The 24,826-nt window shown below is 37.7% G+C and overlaps 1 protein-coding gene across 2 annotated transcripts; it reads right to left on the bottom strand.

Moving 5' to 3' along the window:
• Positions 1–2,690: 2,690 nt before the first annotated feature.
• akr1a1a (aldo-keto reductase family 1, member A1a (aldehyde reductase)) lies at positions 2,691–21,527 on the bottom strand. 2 transcript variants are annotated; one of them, XM_015364092.2, is made up of 10 exons: positions 21,430–21,527; positions 19,572–19,690; positions 16,434–16,553; positions 14,360–14,511; positions 13,623–13,818; positions 12,340–12,539; positions 12,002–12,074; positions 11,575–11,661; positions 4,146–4,347; positions 2,691–3,404 (listed from the first exon to the last, which is right to left on the bottom strand). In XM_015364092.2, the coding sequence occupies exons 2-10, from the start codon at positions 19,653–19,655 to the stop codon at positions 3,238–3,240; spliced, it is 1,281 nt and encodes a 426-aa protein (XP_015219578.2). In that variant the 5' UTR covers positions 19,656–19,690; positions 21,430–21,527; the 3' UTR covers positions 2,691–3,237. The 2 variants fall into 2 exon arrangements, with proteins under 2 accessions (XP_015219578.2, XP_069043265.1); XM_069187164.1 differs by lacking the exons at positions 2,691–3,404; positions 4,146–4,347 and adding an exon at positions 7,843–8,219 and having other exon boundaries at positions 21,430–21,526.
• Between the last annotated feature and the right edge of the window lie 3,299 nt (positions 21,528–24,826).

The raw sequence follows: 24,826 nt of genomic DNA on the forward strand, positions 1-24,826 counted from the left end.
ATTTTGGAAACAATCTGGATTTTTTGGGAAAGTGTTAGTTGAATGCTTTATGTGCATTACTAGTCCTGTTCTGTGATTGGGCTCATGTGCAGATATAACCAGGATTCCACAAGAAGCCGTGTCGTCACAATACTGGTTTGGCTTACAACTTAGAGACCCTGTTGCTATTCATCGATTCATTCATTGCTGCTTGTCCACTTGAAAGGTTAACTTTTAATAGGATTGTCTTATATTACATGGTCTTAATTAATAAAATATAGTTGGAAAAAGTAGATTTTTAGTTTTGAACAGGTTCATTTAAAAACATTTAGTGCAACCATATTGTCAGTTTGCTTTTCTAAAGCAAGGGGACAATGTAGGTCTGTGATCTCGGCACAGGTAGTTTTTTGTTTGAATACTTTTTTGAGATCTATAAGTAAATTGTGACTTCTAAAACAACTTTCTCTAAACTTCATTAGGCTTTAGTCTATAAGCCTAATTCTGCCTCAAAAGTAGACACTGCCTCAAAAATCCATGCATTTTAAAAGGTGTGTGTGTATAATGCTTGAAGGACAAATATAGACTTTGCCATTAAATAATTTGTCACTGTAAATTACCACATCTCAAATGTCTGCCTACAAATACACTTTTTCTAAGACTTCTTCCTCATAAAAACTGATTATAAAATAATTAGAAAGACGGGAGGAACAGCACAGTGGTTAGCATCAATGCTTCATAGCTCTGGGGAGCCCTGGATGTTCACATGCGTTTCCTCCCAGAGTCCAAAATCATACTGCTGGGTTAATTACCTTCTTGGGAAACTGGCCCAGGTATGTGTGTCTGCCCTACAATAGACTGGCATCCTGTCCAGGTTGTATCCTGACTTGTGCCCATTGGTGATGGGATAGGTTCCAGCTCCCCTGCAGCTCAGAATTGGGAGAAGCAATTAAAAATGAATGGATGGAAGGATGTAAGGAGAAAACCTGCAAAATGAGCTGGCCTCACTCACCCCACAAAGAAAACTTGCCTGTTTGATGTATAAAAGATAAAGCTGTTCCAATATAATTTACTGTTAGTGCTGGTATCCCTGTAACAAATGTTTGTAAGGTGAAGAGATTTTCTTTGTTTGCTCTGTTTCTTTGTTGAAAGAAGGGTTTCAGCTTCAACAACATAGCTGGTTAATTTGTTGTGGACTCCTACAAGCCTTTGTGTAGAGAAGCGCCTCCTGATCTCGTATTTTAAGTGCACTTCCATTTAGTTTCAACTTGTATTCTCTGGTTCATGTTTCACTGTCGATTCTGAAGTCCACTTGAGTGCGTTTGTTGATGCCTTTGACAATTTTGGATTTGGAATTGGATTAGGTTCCTTCACTCTTCTGTGTTCAAAACTAGTTTCAATTCCCAGTTTGTCAGTTTAGGATATTCCCTTATGAATGTATCTGGTTGATAATCTCTAGATTATTTCCATATCAGCAATATTTTTCAACACAGTATTCAGTATTCTAAATTACTTTATACTTGAAAGTAGTACAATTATAACATAACATCCCTTGAAATTCTAGACTTGTAACTATATCCTAACATTTGTTTCATTTTCCAACACTAACATTCTACAACTGAAATGTATAGCTCATTCACTTATAGCACATTATTCTCTCAAGGTAAGATTGAAGTCTACTCAACCTGCATTATGTGTTCCAATATCTGGCAGGCATTTAGACTGCAATCACTGACACATTGCTACAGCAGCCAGTGCACCATGTCTGTCAATATTTAACAGCAATCATGTAACAAGTGCATGTTTGCAAAGTTCCCCAGCACTTCCATAGTGGTTGGGTAGTCTAAGACAGCCCATTGGTGCATGGAGCAGCCTGATATGACAATGTACTGAAGCTGATTCTCCCTTCTTACAATTGAAAAATGACAGAACCCGATGTCTGCACTCTGGAAATCAGAGAGCAGTGATTGGTCAGGGTCAAAACGTTTTTCTTCTTGTTCAACCTCTGGTTTTTTTGTGAGAACAGAAGATTCTCTGTTTTGAGCCCTTTACAAGGATTTGGAAGGATCAAACATCTGAATCTTCTCTTTAGTCGGCAGTGGAGTTGCTTATCTGTTTTTGTAAACTTAAAGGTGTCTCAAATTGACAAGTGGATGGAAAAATAAAAATCATTGACAGATCGCAACCCACAATTTTTCAATGCAGTTTCTAGCACCCAACTTTGCTGTGATTACGGTTTTTAATCTTAAGACTTTCATGTTACAATGTTTGCACACTATGAAAGCCTGAAGGAACATTCCGTTTTGCTGACATTTCAAAAGGATCTGAGTCCCAAGTGTATTAAATTCAGAGGAAACTCTACATAAGTGATACAGAGATCTGTTATATAAAGTACCAAACTACATTATATCACCTTTTCAGCATGGAATAAACCTTTACATTATATCACCATTCACCTTCCAAAAACATGGAGGCTTGATAAATTAACATCTTTAAATTGTTTGTGTGTGTGTTTGTGTCCTGCAATGGACTGGAGTCCATAACCATGGTTAATTACCAGGAATAAGTGTCTTTTTGATCTTGGATGGAAGGATAAATGGTAGGAGATCTTATTGAAAGCATAGACAAAATTTCAGTAGGTTCATATTATAAAATAATTTATTATTACAATACAGTATTTACATATATTTTGCATTTCCCCAAAAAAATAATTATAAATTACACAATATTGTTTTCAAATTTTTTTATGTCTGTGGTTTATAATACCTAGCATAAATAGTGCAAAAACAAGAGTGCTTCACTAAATCAGAAATATAAACAATGGTTTAATTTTTTATAAGTGAAGGTAGATTAAGTTTTCTGGCGAACAAAAAAAAACATTTCTGAATATGTTTTTGTTAAACTAGTGAATACCTTTTAAACACAAGTGTTTGGGCTGTTAGATTTGGTGCTCATTATTATTTTGCTAGCGTCTACCTTCTCGATGTTAAGAGAACAGATTCTATTCAACGTGCTTTATCTTCTTGAAAGGTGAGATTTTTGCTGTGTGCTCAATTCTCGGAACAAAAAATATTCAGATTTTTTTAAACTAAAAAAATACAAATTAGAACATAATTGTGCACTATTAATTAAAGTGTTTCTAAACTATAGTTCTAAATATACATTCAAAATTGCAGAAATTGTCATTTATCCTTGTATCTGTGCCTTCAGAAGTGATTGTGCTGTGTGGCTCTTGATAGAGCTGTTGAGTTTGAGGTGCAGTTAAACCCAGTATTGCTTGTGGCTGACCGTGGGCACGTGTTCCAAGTGTCTGTGCATTTGGCTTCGTCTCTTGTAGCTGGGGTCATAATAATCCCACTCCAACCCTGAGGCCCAGACAGTGGTGGGGAAGACTTCGCTGTCTGACGACAAGATTCGCAAAGAAATCCCTGGAGACAAGAGTCAGTATTAATGAAAATGGTTTGTATTGCTACTATGCTTATAATTGAGGTAATATTGACTACAGAACCAAAACTTCCAATGTGCAAATAAAAAATCACCATGACACAATAAAAAATAGAAAAGACTTCCAGGCGGCTTTACTATTACAGGTGCTCACTGAAGTGCAGGCTGAGCTTCATGATTCAGAGTTTGAGTCTGTATTCTCACTAACCGACTGTGACCACAATTCCCACAGTGGCTATAAAACTGGCTGAGTGTCCCTGAGGGTAGGGTTGAATTAGTCACTCAGAGATTTCTTGTCTCTCAGGGACACAGCACCCCCTGTGGTCTCCTGGGTGCTTACACATGCAATACTGTCAGTGAGGGACATGGCTTTCCTCCAATTGGCGCTAAACTTATAGTGCAGGGCTGTGTTGTCTGCGTTATGCTAAAAGAGACAGCTTTAAAGAATCTAGGCTGGATGACACTTCCTTGTTCTCCCCTGGGTGCGGTCACAGAGTTCGAAGCTATGAGAAAGACTAAACAAACACTCAATTGGCTCTTCCAAATTGAGTGGGTATAAGACAACATCAACTCTAGTTCTAGATACACGCACAAAAAACAGATTAGTACAAACATTTTTGCCAGCTACCACCTTCAGACAAAAGCAAATATCACCCTATATTATAATATAATATGATTAAGAAATAAATGTATGTGAAACCATCTTTCGTCTTTCAAGTTCTTACCAGCACTGGCTCCAAAATCGCTGTCCAGTCCAGGCCCCAGGGTGGAAGAGTTACCGGAAATAACTAATTCGGACTCCTCTGGGGGAATGCTGCTGGCATATTCAAAGCCAATCATCTCAGTAGGATTTGGGATAACGGCTTGTCTTTCATTTTGAAGCTCCATTGTGCTGCTCCGTCGGATGGGCCTTATATTTAACATGTTCTAGTTTAAAAAAGAAAACATTAAGACATTAAGTGCCCAATATTAGATTTCAAATAACATATTAAATAAGAATGATTTCATTCTCTCAGATCTGTTAAGGGATTGGAACAGGTGTGGTTCCTGAAGCAGCCTGCTAAAGTAGATACTCATTATACAACCCCAGTACACCCCAACCTTAATAAGACCTCTGTAATCACAGTAAAGTGCATATAAATAATCTCAATAAATACATTAAACCATGGCGTGACCTAATCAATGCACAGCTTAGAAGTAATAGTATTACTACTAACATAATAGCACTGGTTGCATTACACAGAGATTGTGAAAATAATGTAGGCCTACAATTTGTGATGTTTGTGAAGTGTTTATTAAGACGGTATACACACTGTTTCTTTCGGTGGACATATGTAAGACTGGGATTTGTGATCTTTGTAGGGTTTTATTTTGTTTGTGTTGAAAGCATTGAGTTTGAGATATAAAACTAGAAAATAAAATAAGGATTTGTCTCATGGGACAGTTTGAGCCTAGAGAAAGAGACTGCTTACTATAAATTCACGGTGTATTTTGCTGTTGTTATATTTAATATGTTTCCCTATACGGTGGCGCTGTAGTAAGCTTTGCTGTATATCAGTTCTGGAGCCCTGGATTCAACACCTGGGGTGTTATCTGTGTGAATTCTGTCTGTTCTCTGTGGGTTAATTTTTAAATTGTCCCTAGTTTGTGTGTGTGTGTGTGTGCCATCTCATGGACTGGCATCACAAGGCATGATACACCCTGGATTAGTCTAATGCTGTGACCCTGAACTGGATAAGTTGAAAAAAGAAAACTTATTTGAAACCAATATCTTAAGTGACTTTATCCTCCAATTAACTATTTTGTTTAGTTGCATTTAAAAATTATTTGAGGTAACAGGATTGGTATAAATGTTTTCTGAAGAAATACAATTTTCAAGTGGTAGAAATGGTAAATGAGAACTGCAAATTTTCATGAAGCTGAGCGAACTGTTTTTCACCAAAACATTGAATAAAAGATATTAAATCAGCTGGCTCCATGAAGCAGCTGCAAGGACCTCAGCACACCTACAACAGAGGAATCAAATCAATAAACTGGAAAACCTAGAGAATCTTCAGCCTCGTCTTCACAAGCTTCAACACCCCCCTGTTTGCACAATGGAGAATAGCATCATTTTAACACCCACTTCTTCAACCTAAACTAATATTTAAGTTTATATAATGACTTGTAACATAAAATCTTTTTTAGTTTTCTTAAGAGTCCTTCACAAAATTCTCTCACAATTACTTTTCAGAATTACTCCAGTATCACATAAATAAAAACAGTTTGCTGTTTTTAACTCATTGCTGTCGTTAAAGTGGTTGGACCTTAAATCATCATAAAATGGATAGTTTATATCTGCATGTCCTTCCGTTTACATTTCACAGGGCCGCATCCTACAAACTACCCGATTAAAACTGCACTCGTAGTTACTGAAGAAGGTAGAACGATCGACAAAAAAAGGCCCCCTGTTTTCATCAGAGCAGTTCGATTTTCATACCAAAAAACAGTCAAGTGCTAGATGAGTTAAATTTTCACTATATACATAGACCTTTTTACACTGTTGTCTGGCGCAATTCGGACAGCTTTGTGAAGAGAGTCCAACTGAAAAACGTGATTTCCGATCAAATGGGAAAGATGGATGTAGTCCAGGAAAAACGGTCGGCACCCGACTTTTAGAAACTACTCAAACAGAAATGTGTGTTAAACACAGTTGGTAAGGCTCGTCCCATAAGTTGAAGGTGGCTTTGATCGATTTGGACTATTTCCAGCACTCACCCTCGCTGGTAGCGCGACGGTCGCCGGCGAATTTGGCGGAACAGTGTTCGCTCGATCCGCCTCTGAATCACTGGACAGCGGCACGACCCGGACGCCCCTTCGCCAGTCCGAGTAGCTGTGCGTGAAAACCCGCGGTCTGTGCGGAAGATCGGCTCTTGTGGTGGACGCAGACGAGGACATTGCGGCTAGGATGGTGCTGGGTGGCCTCAGTGACCCCGACCCTTCTCCTGCAGTCCCGTCTGGCCGGTAAAAACTAATTCTCTGTCCCGTCACCGCCTTCTGCTTGGACAACATCGGCGAAGAAGGGACCGACTGAGCTAAACTTGGCGTTGAAACTGAACATGGTTCCCTTCTCCCGCCTTGGTTCGCAAACGACGGCACCTCCGACAGCTTAGTTATCCTGCTTTGCCCGGTCGACTGTGTCGAAATGGTAAACGAACTGTCTGAGCTTCTCAGCCGCCGTTTTTTCCTTCTTTTCCGCCTGAGTGTAATTAGCTTATAGCCTAATATGAAACAGTTCACTAGCAGGAGAAGAACAACGCAGGGTATGAGAAGAAGAATGAGTAGCGTTAAACTCGGAACGGGCAAACTTTCGTTCAGAGCTGGTGTTGACGATGGACCTATCACCCCGTGCGTCATTGCATTACAAGCGGCTTAGTTTTCTGTGTTAAAATATTTAACTGCTTAAAATAACATTTACAACACGGACAGGTAGCAGGTATAAACAAAAAAAACGACCAAGGCCTTCGCCAGTGATACGCAAAAGGGGAATTTTCTCCCCCTAAATGATTTCAGTCTGTATTCAGAAGCCGGCGAATTCAAGAGCTGAGAAATATACATCAGGCCCTGCTCGTCACTGGTTTTAGTGTTAAACGAGATGGTTTTCTTGGGCATAGACGCTGCTGGAATCGTCATTTTGGGTGTATAGTCAAGGGTCTAGTGTTGATTCTGGCATTTTGCTCGTGTACACTTCAACCAGTAGCATAAACTACTGCTTCTTCGTCGGCCGTGGTACGTTTTAATATTTAGTTTAACAGATGTTGATGATAACACTCGGTGTTAATTCAATTTGTGACTGGGAAGAACATTTTCGCCGTGCGTCCCACTTTGCATGTCTCGATGAACCGATTTAAAGCAGTATTGCTCATTTTTATTTTCATGCCAAGTGAAGCGACTAAATTATCACCCTAGGTATTTGAATTCAGGTACTATGAATTTACTGGCTGAAATGAGTAATTGTTAATTAAATTTTCCACATAAAAGCAGTCCCCTTGCTACTGATTAAATAGTAATAATACATGGGAAGTTTTTACACGGTAGCCACACCGACTTGGATGTGATTGGACGCTGAACGTAACTCAGTTAATTTACTACCACTTACTGAAAATGTCAAGCTTTTTTTAGTAGACATACTATTACTAGTACTATTACATGTTAAAAGAGAATACTGCTGATATTTAATTATGTGTTTTAGAGCAATTAAAACATTTTTACTATTGTATTATAATAATTATATTATCAATAACACTTTTGGTATTGATGCAGTTTTTTTTATTTAAACATACTGAAATTATAACCTTTGTGACCATTTCCAAATTGTATGATCTTTCTTAAATGCTGTATGGAACATGGTGTCTATAGGATATACAAAGAATGATACACAAGTGTTACAAAATTGATTTATTTTGTATTGGCTTCCAACACGTGCTTACAAACCAGTGTTGTAAAGGATTAACATTTCTGACTGCAAAAATTGAATAAACTTAATATAAAATTATTATTATAACTGCTTATTATAACTAATTTTATTAGCTGTGCATGTCACATCCTGGGGAGTGAGTTGTTTCTTAACTTGAATCAGATATTACATTAGTTTGTGAATGTACAGTTCCTGGCCTGACAGAGAAGGATGTCTGTGTGCCTCTGCTGTACTGCAATGGTGTCAGAGGTGAACAGTCCTTGGATGACAGTGCTGGTTAATATGGCTCGTGGAAGGGGAAATGGGGGTGAGCTGCATCTCTCCATACTCGCTCGCCGTCTTTCTGTGAGCAGAGAAGTAGACAGTTACCTTTTCTTCACTTGTGTCAGAATTCTGAAGGACACATTTTTGGAATATGCTTGATACTATTCTGCCATCCATTACATAGTGATTTTTTTGAGTATCACTTAAGCAGGGGGTTGGTAATAAAGCGTGGTAGCAATTAACTTAAATGAGTTTTACTAGAGATCACCTTCTGTGGGTATAACAAGAATATCACACATTTGAAAGTTACAGTGGGTGTAAAAAATGTAACTCCATTGTATTTTGCCACATTCCAATGTGTTACAGCCAGAAATGGGATATATTTATTTTCCCTTTTGATCCATACAACATCCTCTACAATATATTGTAAATGTGTTTTAAAGTTTGGAGCTAAAAAATAAACTAATTAAAAGAAAGAACCTTTCGCAAGTTGGAATCTACCTGTGTGCATTTAAAGTGGTTAACCATTCAGATCTGTCTTTGTAAGGTTAAATACACCTGTCTGTGTGAGTTCCCACCTTTGGACATTTTATACAATCCAATGTGAAGACAAAGGAGCTTCTACAACAACTAAGGTACAGAGCTGTGGACAGACAAAAGTTAGGTGAGTGATATAATAAAATTTTAAAGGCTCAGAGTATCCCACAAAGCACTGTTAAATCAATTTTCAGGAAGTGGAGGACACATGAAACTATTCAGAATCTTCAATGACCAGGTCGTCCTCCAAAACTCAGCAGCTGGGCAAGGAGGACACTGGTCAGAGAAGCAGTTAAGAGGCAGAAAACAACCCTGAAAGACTGACAGTGTTCAATAAGACGGGAGAAACCGTGAGTGAGTTCAGAATAGTTCAGGTACTCCACACATCTGGGCTGTACAGTAGAGTAGTGTAACTAGTGGACTGATGCACAAACAACCTATCTCTTAATGTAAACAAAACAAAAGAGATAATCACTGATTTCGGGAGGGCCCACGCTGATCACTCCCCACTGTACATTAACAGCTCCCCTGTGGAGACAGTTAAAAGCACCAAGTTTCTTGGTGTACACATTACAGATGACCTCACTTGGTCCCTCAATACCACCTCCCTAGCCAAGAAAGCACAGCAGCATCTCATTCCTGCGGTGACTGAGGAGGGCAAACCTTCCCCCACCCATTCTTACCACTTTCTACAGAAGCACCATTGAGAGCACCTTGACCAGCTGCATCACCGTTTGGTTTGGGAATTGCAACACTTCAGACCGCAAGACCCTGCAACGAATTGTGGAAACAGCTGAAAATATCATTGGAGCCTCCCTCCCTTCCATTTATGTCACCTATCACAAACGCTGCTTACACAGGGCCTCCAGTATAGTAGATGACCCCTCCCATAAACTCTTTGCCCTCCTACCATCTGAGAAAAGATCTCGCAGTCTACAGGCTAGCTCCACCAGACGCTGTAACAGCTCCTTCCCACAGGCTGTCAGGCTCCTCAACACCCTGGAATCTACAGTACTTGCACCCACCCCAATTCCAGAAATAGGGTTTAAATACCCCCAGTTTTGTGTATTTTGTATTGCATATTGGCTTGTAATTTGCACTATGCGTGTCCCGTCTACAATATCTATGTCGGTGTCTTGTCTGTCCCGTTTGTATTTGCACCATGGAGCAGGAGGAACGATATTTCCACTGTATACTTGGATATGGCTGGAATGACAAACATGAACTTGAACTTGAGTTGTGAAGAGGAAGCCACATTTAATAATAATAATAATTGCTTACACAGCTGGACACCCACTCAAAGCGCTTTACAGATAATGGGGACTCCCCTCCACCGCCACCAATGTGCAGCATCCACCTGGATGATGCAACGGCAGCCATAGTGCGCCAGAACGCTCACCACACATCAGCTATCAGTGGGGAGGAGAGCAAAGTAATGAAGCCAATTCATAGATGGGGATTATTAGGAGGCCATGATTGGTAAGGGCCAATTGGAAATTTGGCCAGGACACCTTTTCGAGATGCACCTTGGGATTTTTAATGACCATAGAGAGGATCTCGGTTTTACATCTCATCCGAAAGACGGCGCCTGTTTACAGTATAGTGTCCCCGTCGCTATACTGGGGCATTAGGACCCACATGGACCACAGGGTGAGCACCCCCTGCTGGCCCCACTAACACCTCTTCCAGCAGCAACCTTAGTTTTTCCCAGGAGGTCTCCCATCCAGGTACTGACCAGGCTCACACCTGCTTAGCTTCAGTGGGTTGCCAGTTGTGAGTTGCAGGGTGATATGGCTGCTGGCCTGTTTGTATTTAAAAAAAGTTCAGATGAAGTCATGCCTTGAATATGTAAAAAGCTATGTAGTGGCCTCTAAAATGTTGTAAAAAAATGCTGTGATGAGACTGATTTTGTCTGATGAGACAAAAGTTATTTGTCCTTAATGCCAAGTGTTATGTCTAGCGAAAGAAAAGCACTGCTCATTACTCACAAAACACCATTCTTGTATTGAAGTATGGCATAATGTTGTGGCTTGTCTTCATTGACAGGGACTGGTAGGCTTGTCAAAATAGGAGGCAGAATGAAAGGAGCAAAATATAGGCAGAACCTGAACAGCGTGCAAAAGATCTGAAACTGGGATGGAGATTCATATTTCAACAGGACAATGATCCCAAAACACAAAACAAAAGCAACCTTTCAGTGGCTTAAAAGGAAGGTGGAAGTCCTTCAGTGGCCCAACCAAAGCCCAGATTTAAATCCCATAGAAAACCTGGGAACTGAACTGAAGATTGCTGTACACCACCTCTCTCCCAGTAACCTGCAGCAGCTGGGGCAACTTTACAACTCGTAAGATGTAAAAAGGTGGTTGCAAGATAATGGAAAGGACGTGCTGCAAAAGGGAAAGCAACTTAATATTAAATGTTTAAGGTCTCAGGAGTGAATTCTTGTCCAAGATGGATTTTCAGTTTTTTGCAATGAAAATTATTATAAACCATCAAAATGTTAAATGTGTTTTATAAATCGTACAAAAAAACTCCTGTTTAAATGTGTTGCAATTTGAGGTTGTAAAACAGCAAAATGTGGTAGAGGTCCAAAGGGGGTCAACATTTTCTACACCCTCTGTATTCTAATAGTTACATGTCACCTGTGTTTCGTTCCTTTGGGAAGCTTTCTTAGGACAGAAAAATCATTGGGAAGTCTCAATCTCTTTAATAATGTAAAGAGTAGCGCTAATGTCTGTTCACAAGATTGATTCCTTGGAATGGCAGGAACACAACATAGAGTAGTATGAAATTTGCTTAATGTGGATTTAAGCAATACTAACATGGAGAACTACGTAATTACTTTGACAGTAATGCATCATTATTCAAAAGAAGGACTCACCACTTTTTATACTTACCTCTATAGTGGGAATTATCAGTCTTTCATTTCGGTTAAAGCATTCAATCTGCTTCATGTCATCATTCGACAGTGTAAAGTCAAATACCTTTTTACAGTGAATAAGACAGACAACATTAAAAACTATCACAGTTGAACTCCAAGCACTAAAATACAATATTATTTTGTTTAATCCTTGGTGTTTGGCATCACTGCAAGTTATGCTACTGCAAAGGCTGATTACAAATTACAAAACTGGCCTTAATGAGCAGAGTAAATATGTAGAAGAATATAAGTAGCAAGAAATCAAAGTAGGATGTTTATAATACAATGATCAAATGTTTTCTTTTTATGGGTATTTTATTTTTAATAGAGAAACTGTACAGTATCCTTATGAAGTGGAGTTCAGTAGAGCCCCCTGGTGGTAAAGGCGGGTGTGAGCATCTCACCTGAATGTTCTGCTGAATCCTAGAAGGTGTAGTGCTCTTGGGGATGCAGGCTACTCCTCTCTGCACCTGCCACCTTCAGAAGAACAAGCAGGTCCTATCTGAAACTTGTCTGATTAGTTGAGGATCCTATTTTTGCAACATATTATGTTGCATATTCATAAAACAATGAGAAGATTTCCCATTTAGCTTCATTATAAATACAGTCTAATATTAGAAAGAACTATATATTTTCTTACTTCCTGTTGCAAGCAGTTATAGGCAGTTAATACCCACTGTAAGCGTTTCTCAGGAGCAGAGTAAAATGTTCAATATGTGGTCTTTGCTGCTAGAGTGCTTACCTTAAGATCACCTGTGCAGGTGTTTTACCATATCTGCCTGCGATGGCCAAGATTTGGGGGTCATCTAGCAGCTGGGGCTCTCCAGGAGAGGTCCAGGGCCGATCAGGAGACCCTAGGGGACTGTAAGCCGTCAGTGCTATCCCATGATCGTGGCAGTACTTCAACAGCTCCTTCTGAATGAGGTAGGGATGGCACTCAACCTGCAGAGGTGATTGACCTGGGTCAATGTATTGCCAGCACTCTAATCTGTGGTACTCTGGCAGTAGGAGAATGATTTTTACCAACTGTTAGCTGGCCTCTAGATGGGGAAAGTATATTGTATTATGTTTGGGGTGGAGGTTAACAGAGGTTAATTTAATAGTTAAATAGTCCTAACATCAGCATGAGCACAAGCGATTTGTAAATGTTAAATAATAAAAGATCCCAAATCCTTAGGGAATACCAAGTGAGGTCACAAACCTTTTCTCATTTTTTAGGAAGAACCTGGTGGAGAATAGATATGCGATAACTTATGAAACTACAAGTGGTCAAGGAAAAAACTAACATATATTTAAAGACTACAGATAAAGTGGGTTCAAGATTCCCTAAACATTGCATCCAATCATGAGTACTTGCTAACATTCACAATCCATAATCTGCCCATTAGTAGGCAAATCTTTATGTGGCAAGGATGACTTGTTTCCATAAAGTCCCTTCAGGCCCAACACCTGCTGCGTTATTTGTTGACAAACCAAAATCAAACCTTAAAGTGGTTTTTACATCTCTCCTTCCCCTTTTATCATGCTTTCATTTACTAACTGTAATTTAAGTGCCGTGATGGTTACAATGTGGTTGGCCGCTCAGCTCTGGATAATCCCAGTTGTATAAATTGAGAGTTCCTTATCAAACCAAATTACCTTGAGCTGTGAGGACCCATCTAGGCACTGACCAGGCTCACACCTGCTGAGCTTCAGTGGGCTGCCAGTTGTGAGTTCCAGGTTAATATAGCTGCTGGCACTGGATTATACAGGTAATGTAATTCATTGTCTTATCACAGAACTGCGCTGATTCTTGTTTGTGAATGAGAATTCTACTAAATGTCATTTTGTAATAGTAATAATCTACCTTCATCAGCGCATTTAAAGTCTGTCAATAGATTTACAGGTAAGTTTGATAAAAATATGTTCTTCTAAATGCATTTCAATCTGTGTCTTCATTGTTTATAAATCAACATTAAATAGTTGTAGTAAATCTAGTCATTTTTGAAAGTTTTCTGTATATGTATGAAAGAAACGTTTTGTTACCTGATTAACCACAGGCTTGTATTTACAAATGCTAAGGATGTCATCAATTTGCTTGGCATTAAAGTTGGATAGTCCAATGGCCTTGACAAGACCTTGGTCCAGCAGTCCTTCCATCGCCTTCCAGGTGTCCCTATAGTGAGTGTCGCCATGTCGCATTGTTCCATCATCATTCCTGGGCATCAACACTTCCCCCCTCCTGTACGAGAACACAGCTCTTTTGAGAAGACTGAGCAGTGGTTTGACAGGCCCTGAATAGCAGCTCTGTCTACTTAATATGAACACCTGGTCTTGAACCATGACTTTTCCGTGTCTGTGAAACTTGTCCTGAAGGCTTGGCATAAAGAATGGACTTTTTCTGCCAGGTGAGGGGGGGTGCTACGCCATTATCTAGGCAGAGCTTCAACAGCTGCTTCTGAACCTGGTAGGGATGGCACTCAATCTAGAGTGACCTGGTTTACTATATTGCCACCACACTCATCTGTGTTGCTCAGCAATAGGAAAAGGACATTTGTAAATTCTTAGCATGTGATTCCCTGTAGACAGTGGTTGGACCTTTTGTTTTTAAAGATTGGGTTGTGGGTTATCCATTAACACAGGGCAAATAGCAATCAAATATTATCCTGTCTTGACACCAGTTTGGGCAGAAATGAATTATACAAGTTTATGAAAGGTTCTGGGTAGTCAGGGAATAGATACCAGGTGAAGCCCTGTGGAACTTCATGCAGTTCCCCACTTACTCAAAGGCCATGGGCCAGTGTATGAGATACAAGTCCAGGTACTGGAGACTGAGTTCTGCCAGCGTCTTCCTGCAGGATGACTCCACGTCTTCAGGGTGATGCTTTGTGTTCCACAGCTTAGAAGTCACAAACACTTCCTCCCGTTTAATTTGCTTGAGAGAAAACAAGGTTAGGGCAGAAGAATGTGAATTAACTTTCTATTTTGCATCTAATCTTTTTTCATATGATCTGTATTAAGGTGAAGGAATGTGAGAATCAAGTTGATTGAATTTTTTAGCAGTGTATCACTTGAAAATTGAAAGTTGAAAATACACAATGATCGAAATACAGTCCTGCTTTGTCAGGCATCCAGATTTGGCAAGCTTTTTCTGTTTATGAAATCATTTAATTAAAAAATGTGTCCTTCGAAAGTACCGATAAAGCAAAGTCAAACCTGTCATTTTTGCATTACAGACAAACAATCGGTATTTGAGATCATAAGACCAATAGGAATGATAAGTGCAACATATGTTTTATTTTTTATGTAATTTAATGGAAATATTTCAGTCCTGTTACAACAAAAACATACTTTGCATTTAACCCAATATTTTCAAGTGACCTTAAGTATTGGGGTAGATTCACATTAAATGCCAATTTAAGTCAATATTTGGTTGCATATCCATTTGAGAAATGAGGAATAATTGTATGATGTATGCCATTTAAGCAATGAGCACATTAAGCTCTTTGTATAATCCTTGATGATGCATTGCCAAGCAATGTTTTCTCTTCAGCATATAAAAAATCATGCACATTTCAGTTTAAATCTAGAGACTGACAAGCCATTCTGAGATTTTCTCCTTGTTTAGATGTGCTTTGAGTCATTGCCATACTGCATGACGAAGCACTGCCCAATAAGTATGGAAGCATTTTCTCCTGCATAAACAGACTAAATGTTTCTGTAAACTTCAGAATTTATTGTGCAGCTGCTGTCACTTGTTACATTGTCAATATAGAAGAGTGAGACCGTACCACAGATTAGTCAGTGTTGTTTGGAGCTTCTGGAGTTTCTTTCTATCTCCACACATTGACATTACAATCACTTTAGTAAACTTAATCATGGCCTCGTCTGTCCATACAATTTGATCCAGAACTCTTCTGACTGATCTTCAGAGCAAACTAATCTGGCTTTTATATTCTTGATACTGAAGAGAGGTTTCCATTTTGAGAGATTGTATAATTCAGCTCTCTCATTCTTCCACGTTTGTGGTTTTTGATACTTACACACAAACTGGAGATTGTTGGTGATTTCACTGATGTTGTTCAGGGTTTTTCTTGACAGCTCTGATCATTGTTCTGTCATCACCTACTGTACTATTGTTTGTTTTGACCCATCTGTTTTTAGATGATTGGTAATTATATCTGCCTTATTCTTCCTCAGTATATTCTAAATTGTTGATTCTTGTACAGTATGCCTAGTTCCTGTATTATGGTCCCTATCGAGGTTTTCTTGATTTTGAATCATCTGGTTTTCTTTACCAGACATTTCTTTTGGGTTTCACTCTGACGTTCAACAACAAATACTGACCTCAAACTGAGACAGGTTGATTGGATGTTTACAGCTCTTTTCAGTGTGCCTAATTACCCAATAACATATACCTGATTGACATCTGTCAGCCAGATTTTTGTAATAATTTTTCTCCTTTAAAATAAACAGGTTCAACAGTATCAGTTTATTTCAACCAAGAAGATAGGACTGAATAGACAGTATGAAATAATAATGAGTAGTTTTAATTATCCGTTATATTTTTTGATGACAAGTGATAATTAGACTTAACTTTCCCAGTACTTCTAGAGGGCATTGCTTATTATCCCCCGACTTCCTTCAAGACATGACTGGATGAGATCCTTAGATCAATAAGCTACCATTTACCAATTTACAAATGGGACACATGATGAAAATGGCCTCCTTTCATTTGTAACCTTTTTGTGTTCTTAGAATATTACTTTATTTTAATTTCTCAGACAGAGGTTATGAAATTGCAGTGTCTAACTTTGAAATTCCTCGGTTAAGCTGTTAAAAAGAAACTTGACATACCTTGCCTGTTCCCACTCTTTCCAATAAGGCCTCTCCTACTTCCCGTTCATTACCATAGGCTGCAGCACAGTCAAAGTGCCTGTAGCCACAGTCCAGGGCACATAGCACAGCTTGCTTAACCTGGTCAGAAATACACTTATTAAAAACATAAACCAGCACACTAAGATTCTTAGTGGGCAGCAGGTCTACCTCAGGAGTCCCCTTTTAATGATTTATTACAAATGAATTTAATAATTCATTTGTAATAAACTGTCAAAGTTGTTGACGGCATTTTGGCTAACCATGTACTGTATATGCCCTCACTTGTTGCCTTGTGTGTGTTCATTTGCAATGTTACCCTTTTAATCATGGCTGAAAACCTTTCTAGTGCTACATATTAGTATACGTTCCATGTTGTGTACTTTTTTTAAATGCCTGTGTCTTAAAGTTTTATTCTTAAAGTAAGGTAGTGACACCTTTTTGTAAGAAAATATCAGTGAGTAGAAAAGTAAAGCAGAACAGCAGGACTACGAACTCATAGGGGATTATTGCCTTTAATTAGCAGGTGTGTGCTAATCATCGAGAGAGGTTGAGAAAGAGAGTAGCTTTCTCTAACATTCTGTGTGGTAAAAAAACAAGAAGAAGACTACTTCCCTGATAAATCAGATAAGAACAGGGAAGGTTAAACAACAGTCCCAGTGTTAATCACTGGTAGGATGGAATATTACAGTACTTTTCAATATATCCTAATAATAATATTGAAATAGTGTGAATTTGTATTATTAGAGTAATAATGTGTATCATTACATTAGTTATAATGATAATGAGAGCAAAAGTACCATGAAAGAGTGCGAATGGTTCCAAACTAAACATACAATAAGCCAAGTGTTTTGTTTCACAGGGAGTACCTGGAGTAGTTTTTATTTTTTCTTGCAGATTTGTTTAGGTTTGATAAATGCTTGATTGAATACATAGATGGAAAAGCACCGAGGCAAGGAAAGAGCTTTTTCTATGTGGGTGAGATACTGGTTTAACAAATCAATTAAGAAATATATATAAGGGTAAAGAAAGCACTTGATAAAATAATTAAAAAACAGGATCCAGTTAAAGGAGTAAAATGAATTGCAAAAGTGTAAATAATATTAGAAAGGTAAAGACACATCGAAAGGAATATTAAAATGGTGGCTAAAATCAATAATAACATTATTTCTGTGTCACAACAACAAAATTAATTGTAACAATAAAGTAAAATGTATCTGGCACAGTAATGGGAAAGATCTACACAATGAAAGGGAAATGGCTGGTATGCTAAAAGACTATTTCAATCTGCCTCAGCCAACAGAAGGACAACGTTTTTTATAGTATAAACAATGAAGAGGCAGAAGTCTATGGAGAATTGAAGTTGTCAAGGTTAATAAATCTCCAGGGCCTGTTGGTATCCTACTTATTGTACTTAAGGAACCAAGATGTTATTCATAAGCCGCTGACACAACTCTTCTAACAGTTGCTCAACAACCTTGACAAAGTCAACCCGGTGGATGTCTTCAGAATAAACAGTAATCAATTAACTGCTAATTGCCAAATGAGTTAGATTTATAAAATTCCACATAGGTGGAGGTCACTGAATTTGTTTTAATCAAATGTATTTGGCATTTCTGAAAAGGCTCGTTTGTTTCTCAGTGCAGCATAACAGCAGCAGTTATCTGAAGTGTTGCATTTTCCTCAATTTTGGGCAAGTTTTTTCATTTTCCTTCCTAATTTTTGATTCTATTATCTTCCCTCTTAATATTGTCCCATATCTATTTGTTTCCACTCTATTTTGAGTAAATATATGCAATGATTTTTAAGGTTACTAAACAGTTACTGTATAATACTTTATTTTGATAATAGATTTAGAATAGATTCTTTCTATCAGCAGTAACACATACAGTATTGTGGACATGTCTGAGGTCTGAAAAAAATAATTTAAAATTAAGTTGTTTTAAAATAACTGCTTGTAGCATATGTTTTGGTATAAAAAAATTGTATTTGTCCTGCAAGGAAGAAAAATAGAATATCCAGAAGGTGTTTTGCAGAGACAATATCTTTTTTTAGCTTTCAACAAAATGCTTTCTTTCAAAATTTTCTTCAGAATAACCAGATCTCATATCTTTGTGAGCATTCCATTACGACTGAGGAAAATCAACACTTAGTACATTTTTTTCATCTTGCACTATGATGAGGAGAATTTGGATAGAATCTTGTTGACCCAAAGTTTAATTTCTTTCAAATTTGTTATGTAATGAATAATAATTTATCATCTGTTTGAAAATAAAACCAGAATCGGTTACAGACATGTCTGGTAATGCCACCTGAAGAATAGGATATGCTCTTGAATAGTTGCCAGACTTCACAGATTTACTCCATTTCGGTTATAACACTGCTTACTTTATTTACTTTACATCAACAAACAACAATTAATAAATAAAGAAGATTAATAAAATGTTTCCAATGTGTGCTCTGAATGTAGAATGTTAGAGGTATACTTTCTGTATTTGTCTACAGAGCCAGGTGTCATTTAATCCTAGAACATGGATATCCATAGGTACTTGTATACTTCTTACAGCCTTTGCTAGTAAAAATGTAGGAAAATTCCCTAGCTCATCTGACATACCAATTGACCCCCATATTTTTAGCTACTTTCTTCACAGATAGTAAATATTGCTTTTGTTTTTGTTTTCTCAGTGTGGTAGAATGAAGGCATGAAGAATTTCCTAATTGAATTCATTGAACATGCTCAATGTTTCATATTTTGTATAAAGGCGACTATGAAAATCAAATTCTTTGGTGGTGGGCATGGTAAAGATATCTACTCATTTAGCCTGCGTTATAGAGTACTCTGATTTTCTATATGTCTGTTTTATTGCAATAAAAATAAAGGGAATTTTTAAAATCTTTAATGCGGGTCAGCGTTATCTTGCAGTGTACATTTTATGTTATTTTAATTGTTTCTGCTCTGTATTCAGCTGATATTGTCTGTGTCAGTGGGCTGCCATCCTCTGCCCTTTGGTTGGAACTGGTCATGGGTGACCTGTGATTTATCAGACATATTTTAATTTTTAATTTGAAATCTTAGCTCAAGCTTGCCATGGCCACTTCTCATCACAGTTGAACACTGACCAGTCCAGGGGCACTCTTCCAGGTCCCAAGTCCTATGAGCGGCATCTTGTGCCCAATGGAGAGGGTCAGGTAGGGACAGCTCATGATTTATACTGGGATTGTCTTCTAACACAGGGTGCCTGAAGAGTAACATTGGTGAAAAATCAAGAGTAACTCTGCTGCAAGGCAATTACAAAACATATTTGTTTTTCATGAACCATCTGCAAACCATTGGTTTAAAGATTAAACTGCTTATTTTCAGAAGTTGAGTTAATACTGCTTTGCGTTAAAAATGTGCTTATTAAGTTTTTCTTCTATAATGAATAATTGACTGTTAAAGAGTAAGCTGGAAGTGAATACTGAGAGCAAATAACTGTTATATGAATAATGTGAAATTGTATTGTGTCTGACAGTGACGATGTTGATACACTTCCGTAGTTTTATCTTAATTTACATAACATACATTAAATATAATAACTTCAGTTTCACTAATAAAAACACCTGTTCAAAGGAGAAACAATTGGAAATCATTCAAAAAGGTCTTACAGGACTAAATGTATTACTTTGTATTAACAGTTTTTAGAAATCCAAGCTATACTGGACACTATTTGACTTCATTTATTTGGTGTAATGATTGCTTCTCACTGTCTCAGATATACCTTTAATAAAGGTACACATAACTTTAGTTGATCACCTGAAAAAAAAACTTTTCAACATAAAGTAGGAAATACAATAGTAATATGACATACATCTGAAACACTGATTTGATTTTATATTTTCATGACTAGGAAAAGCATTTACACCAGTTCTCTCTCTTGCAAAGCTGTCAACTGTTAATAATTACTGCTGGAACCCAGGATGAAGATGCATCCAAATCCAAAATGCTTTCTTCAGCTTACTTTAAGAAAAGCAAAAGAGAGAAATTTGTCATCTGTTGTGAGAGAAATACATTTAACTTGTGTCCTCGTGAAATGATCGAAGCTTTCACAATTTTCTATTGCTTTGTCAGAACAAAGGGAACTGGAAGAATATTTTGTTTTGCTGTTGGTTTATCTGAAACATGAAAATAAAACAACAAATGCAGAAGGACATCTATGGCTAAAAGCACAAATTCCAGTTATGCTGTGAATTCAGCTTTTCAAAGCCTCAGTAAATAGATCTGTGTCAAAGTGTCTGTTTTTGCTCTTTGGTGAGGATTGAAGCCTGGGGAATATGGACACATTCTGTTTTCATGCTGGTTCAGCAATTGAACCCTCAACAGTGTTATGATTGAAATTGTGATGAATTTTGACAGGGAGATCTCTCCTGAACTCAAATCAGTATAAATTAATTGCTATGCTAACCAATTATCATGGCCTGGTCTTTTAGAGAAAAGTTGTTTCCCATGAATCTTAGGTAAATTAGGATCTTCTGAAAACTAGGAAAAAGTAGACCCTCTTCATTCTTCGTCTAAAAAAATAATATAATTCAAATAATCACATGTTCCAGAACAGGACCACACCTCAGAAACAGAATCAAATGCTTTGCAATAATGTTTTTTGACTTTTCAAGGACGCTTTATTATAGTCTTGCAACTTGAATTAGTTTATATTTCAGCAGAACCAATAACAACTACTAGTTTTTTAGATATGATGTGTGGGTCCTGGCAGGTGCAGTCAAAATCAAATGCAGAGAAACTTTAAACACTTCTACCTTGGGAATCTTTTTGTCTGTATGTCTGTGCTCTGTTCTGTTTCTACCATGACTATTTGTTGGGCTAAAGACATAACATACCAATTTGTTTAACAAAATACAGTTTTGTGGTTTTCAAGTGAAAGTTGGAAATAGTTTTAAGTGTCAAACACAAATATTTTTCAAACAACATTTAAGTCCATCTTACCTTAGTAAAATATTCTTATCCCTCTGTCAGCACTGGGTCATTTTCTTTTCTGAATTTGTTCACTCAGATGGGAGTGAATGTCAGGTCAAAGTCTTGATTTATCTGTTACCTAACAACTTGAAAAGGGGGGAAAAGTCCTTATCTGAATGTTAGTTAACTTGTACCTTAAGAGTAGCTTGTTCAGTAGATTGTGGTTTATGCTGTATGCTAGCTGTCAACTAGTTCTGAAAGAGACAACAACAGATGTGAATAGATGTGACAGAATTCTATGAATTATGCATTCTAAGGTCAAAATATGTGAGTTTTTCACTGAAGGACATAGTTTATTACACCTTTTGTAGGGTGCTTTGTATTCATTTATAGCTGCAGACAAAATTGGAGCCCCTTTGTTTGAACTATATTTATTCATTAATTAATTCTGACTAATTTATAAAGAATATATTTTGTATATTTTGTTGCTAGTTGACAACATTCCATCTCATAGCAGTAAAGTTTCCAGGTAAATCTACAAATTTAAGATGAGATTTTGCAGCTCCACAGATATGTGTTAACAATATTTAGATTATTAAACACAGGGAGTTATGGAATAGCATTGCTTTTCAAGCTCACAGTTGGCTGACCTCAAAGCTCTGTGGCTCGCATCACCAATTAAGATCAGCTGTTCAAAGTGGCATCTAAGAAATGCAAGTAATTTCTAAATGGAGTTGAGGCTTCACAGAATAAATTGTGAATCAGGTTACAGAAGCAGCCCTATAAGAGGAGGAAATTTTGCAAATATTTTGTTACCCCATAGGCCCAAATCCCAGTAGTTTTGAAAAAGCTTGAATAGAGGAATATCTTTTCCTAAGTCTCTTCCGTGATTTGTTGTCATTTAGACGTATTTCCATTCCCTGATTTTTTTTCCAGCAAACTCCACAATGTAAAAAGGTAAACTTATGTAGATCTGTAAAGTCTGAAAATAAGTAAGATTAAATGCTTTTTTTCCTTTTGGGACTAACTTTAATCCTAACTAATATACAAAAGAAATGAAGGCCTCTCTCAAGTTAAAGTATGTTTCTTGTGTGTTTTCTTTTACTGTACCAGTTTAAACAGTTTTATGATGACAGATTGATACTGAAAGTCAGGCCCTGTAGGTAATGAAGTGTGGGCTTGTTTTTCATATACAAATCTTGGATATACTGTATCAATAGCTCATGGGCAGTTTTCAGTATGCTGTAATGGCACTCTGGTATTTTCCATTTTATCATCTTTATCACAAACAGTGCATTATTTTATTAGCTCTGTTTATCCTAGAATTTCTGATTCAATTTAGGATATGATTTTAATATTACCACACTGCAGCTGTTTCGTCTTCTACCCTGATCAAGCTCTGGGTAAATTATTTTTGTAATGTTAATATATTTTCTCGTCTTTCTGTTATTACTTGCTTTAAACCTGCAACCACCAAATCAAATGTCTTAAATTAACTTCAATATCAAGTTTTCATGATCAAATTGCCTCTTTGTTTTTTTCCAGATTTACAATAGCAGCCACAGTACAAATGTTGTTCTGTGTGAGGTAAATTGAAATATTGTTACAAATCACATCTGTTATTCAAGACATTTTTTCAAGGCAATGTTTTAAAAAATCCTGTGCTGTATATACAGTAAATTGTCCCACTGCAGCACTTACATCAGCAGCACTTTTTGTTGGAGAGGGGAGAGTGATGTTGTTGTAATATATTTGTTGTGTTGTTAATATATTATCATCATCCATATCACAGCCATTTTTCTTCTTTGCTTCTTTTTATTCCTGAGGGATTTAATGCAACTATAAATAAAGACAGATACTAGACACAAGTGGAGAGAGGACAGTGTGCTTTCAGGGTCTATTATAGGGACCCTGAAATTTTGTGGTGCTCATTATCATCCATATCTTTCAACACCCAATGAAATACACAGTCAATACGGAAGAAGAGCTATAGTAGTCTGACAGTAACTCAGATAATCAATTACTGTTCTGCCAGAAGAGAGAGCTGAGGAAAGATGGGTCCGTGAACATAATGGATATTGACAAATTTCCAGCAGGAATTAGAGGTTTTTCACTAGTTAATTTACATTTTGAAAGCCATAATACAATTTCCAGGTTTCAATTACAGGGTACCATAGCATGGTGTTCATTGAATGAATGGCTGTTTCTTTGTAAATAAGAGTAATTGTACATTTCACTTAAAAGCGCAAAGATTTTTTTTTTCAATTTGCCCTTTTTGTTTTTATGTGATTGTTTTGTGATTACATAGTTAATAATAATAATTGCTTACACTTATATAGCACTTTTCTGGACACTCCACTCAAAGCTCTTTACAGGTAACAAGGACTCCCCTCCATAACCGCCAATGTGCAGCATCCACATGACCACAGAGAGTCAGGACCTTGGTTTTATGTCTCATCTGAAGGACAGCGCCTGTTTACAGTATAGTGTCCCCGTCTCTATACTGGGGCTTTAGGACCCATATGGACCGCAGGGTGAGCGCCCCCTGCTGGCCCCACTAACACCTCCTCCAGCAGCAACCTTAGTTTTTCCCAGGAGGTCTCTCATCCAGGTACTGACCAGGCTCACACCTGCTTAGCTTCAGTGGGTCAGTGGCTTCAGTGAGTTGCAGAGCGATATGGCAGCTGATAGTTAAAGTAGCAGCATTTGCGAGCTGCCTTATCACTTCGTAGTGATGAGATCTCGGAAACTAAGCAGGGCTGGGTCTGGCCGGTAGTAGAATGGGAGATCGTCAAGGAAAACCAAGTTTCTGCAGTAACTGATGTTGATAAACCAATAGGTGCCACTTTTAACTCTGGCTCAAAGTTTTAAAACCAATAGCCCAGTACTGGGAACACTGTGCTGTAGAAGGGGCCATTCTTTATACGAGGTGTTTAACCTGAATCCATGACTCCGTATTCCACATATTCTGTATTCCCATGACCTATTTCCATGGCAGTGTTAGTGAGCGTAAACATGTTAACTCCAGTGTTCTTGCCGAACTGTGCTCTGGACTTCAGCAATCTGCCCTGTCTAATGTTCTCCCTTAATTCAATAAGTGAAAGAATTTTTCTCTTCTCCACCTTATCTGTACTATAGAGGGGCTGTAGGTGCATACTTGCTTTCACCCAGTTATTTGCTACACTTCTGTGATGGATAAATTTGGTCCACCTCCTAAATGTAAAATCCTTTGGGGTCCTTTTGGATAAAAGGTGCTATATTAATTAATTAATTATCATCATAATGTGGACTTAGTGAAACAACTACACGTATTGTGTGGTCAGTTCTTTCTTTTGATTTTGGTTATAAGCGTTGTGCATTTAAAAGATTTATGTGATATACAAGGTCTTGAAAGTGAGGTTATATTAACTGAAGAAAGGCAGTCTGC

Source organism: Lepisosteus oculatus, chromosome 3, assembly GCF_040954835.1.
Source record: "Lepisosteus oculatus isolate fLepOcu1 chromosome 3, fLepOcu1.hap2, whole genome shotgun sequence".
Lineage (NCBI taxonomy): Eukaryota > Metazoa > Chordata > Actinopteri > Semionotiformes > Lepisosteidae > Lepisosteus > Lepisosteus oculatus.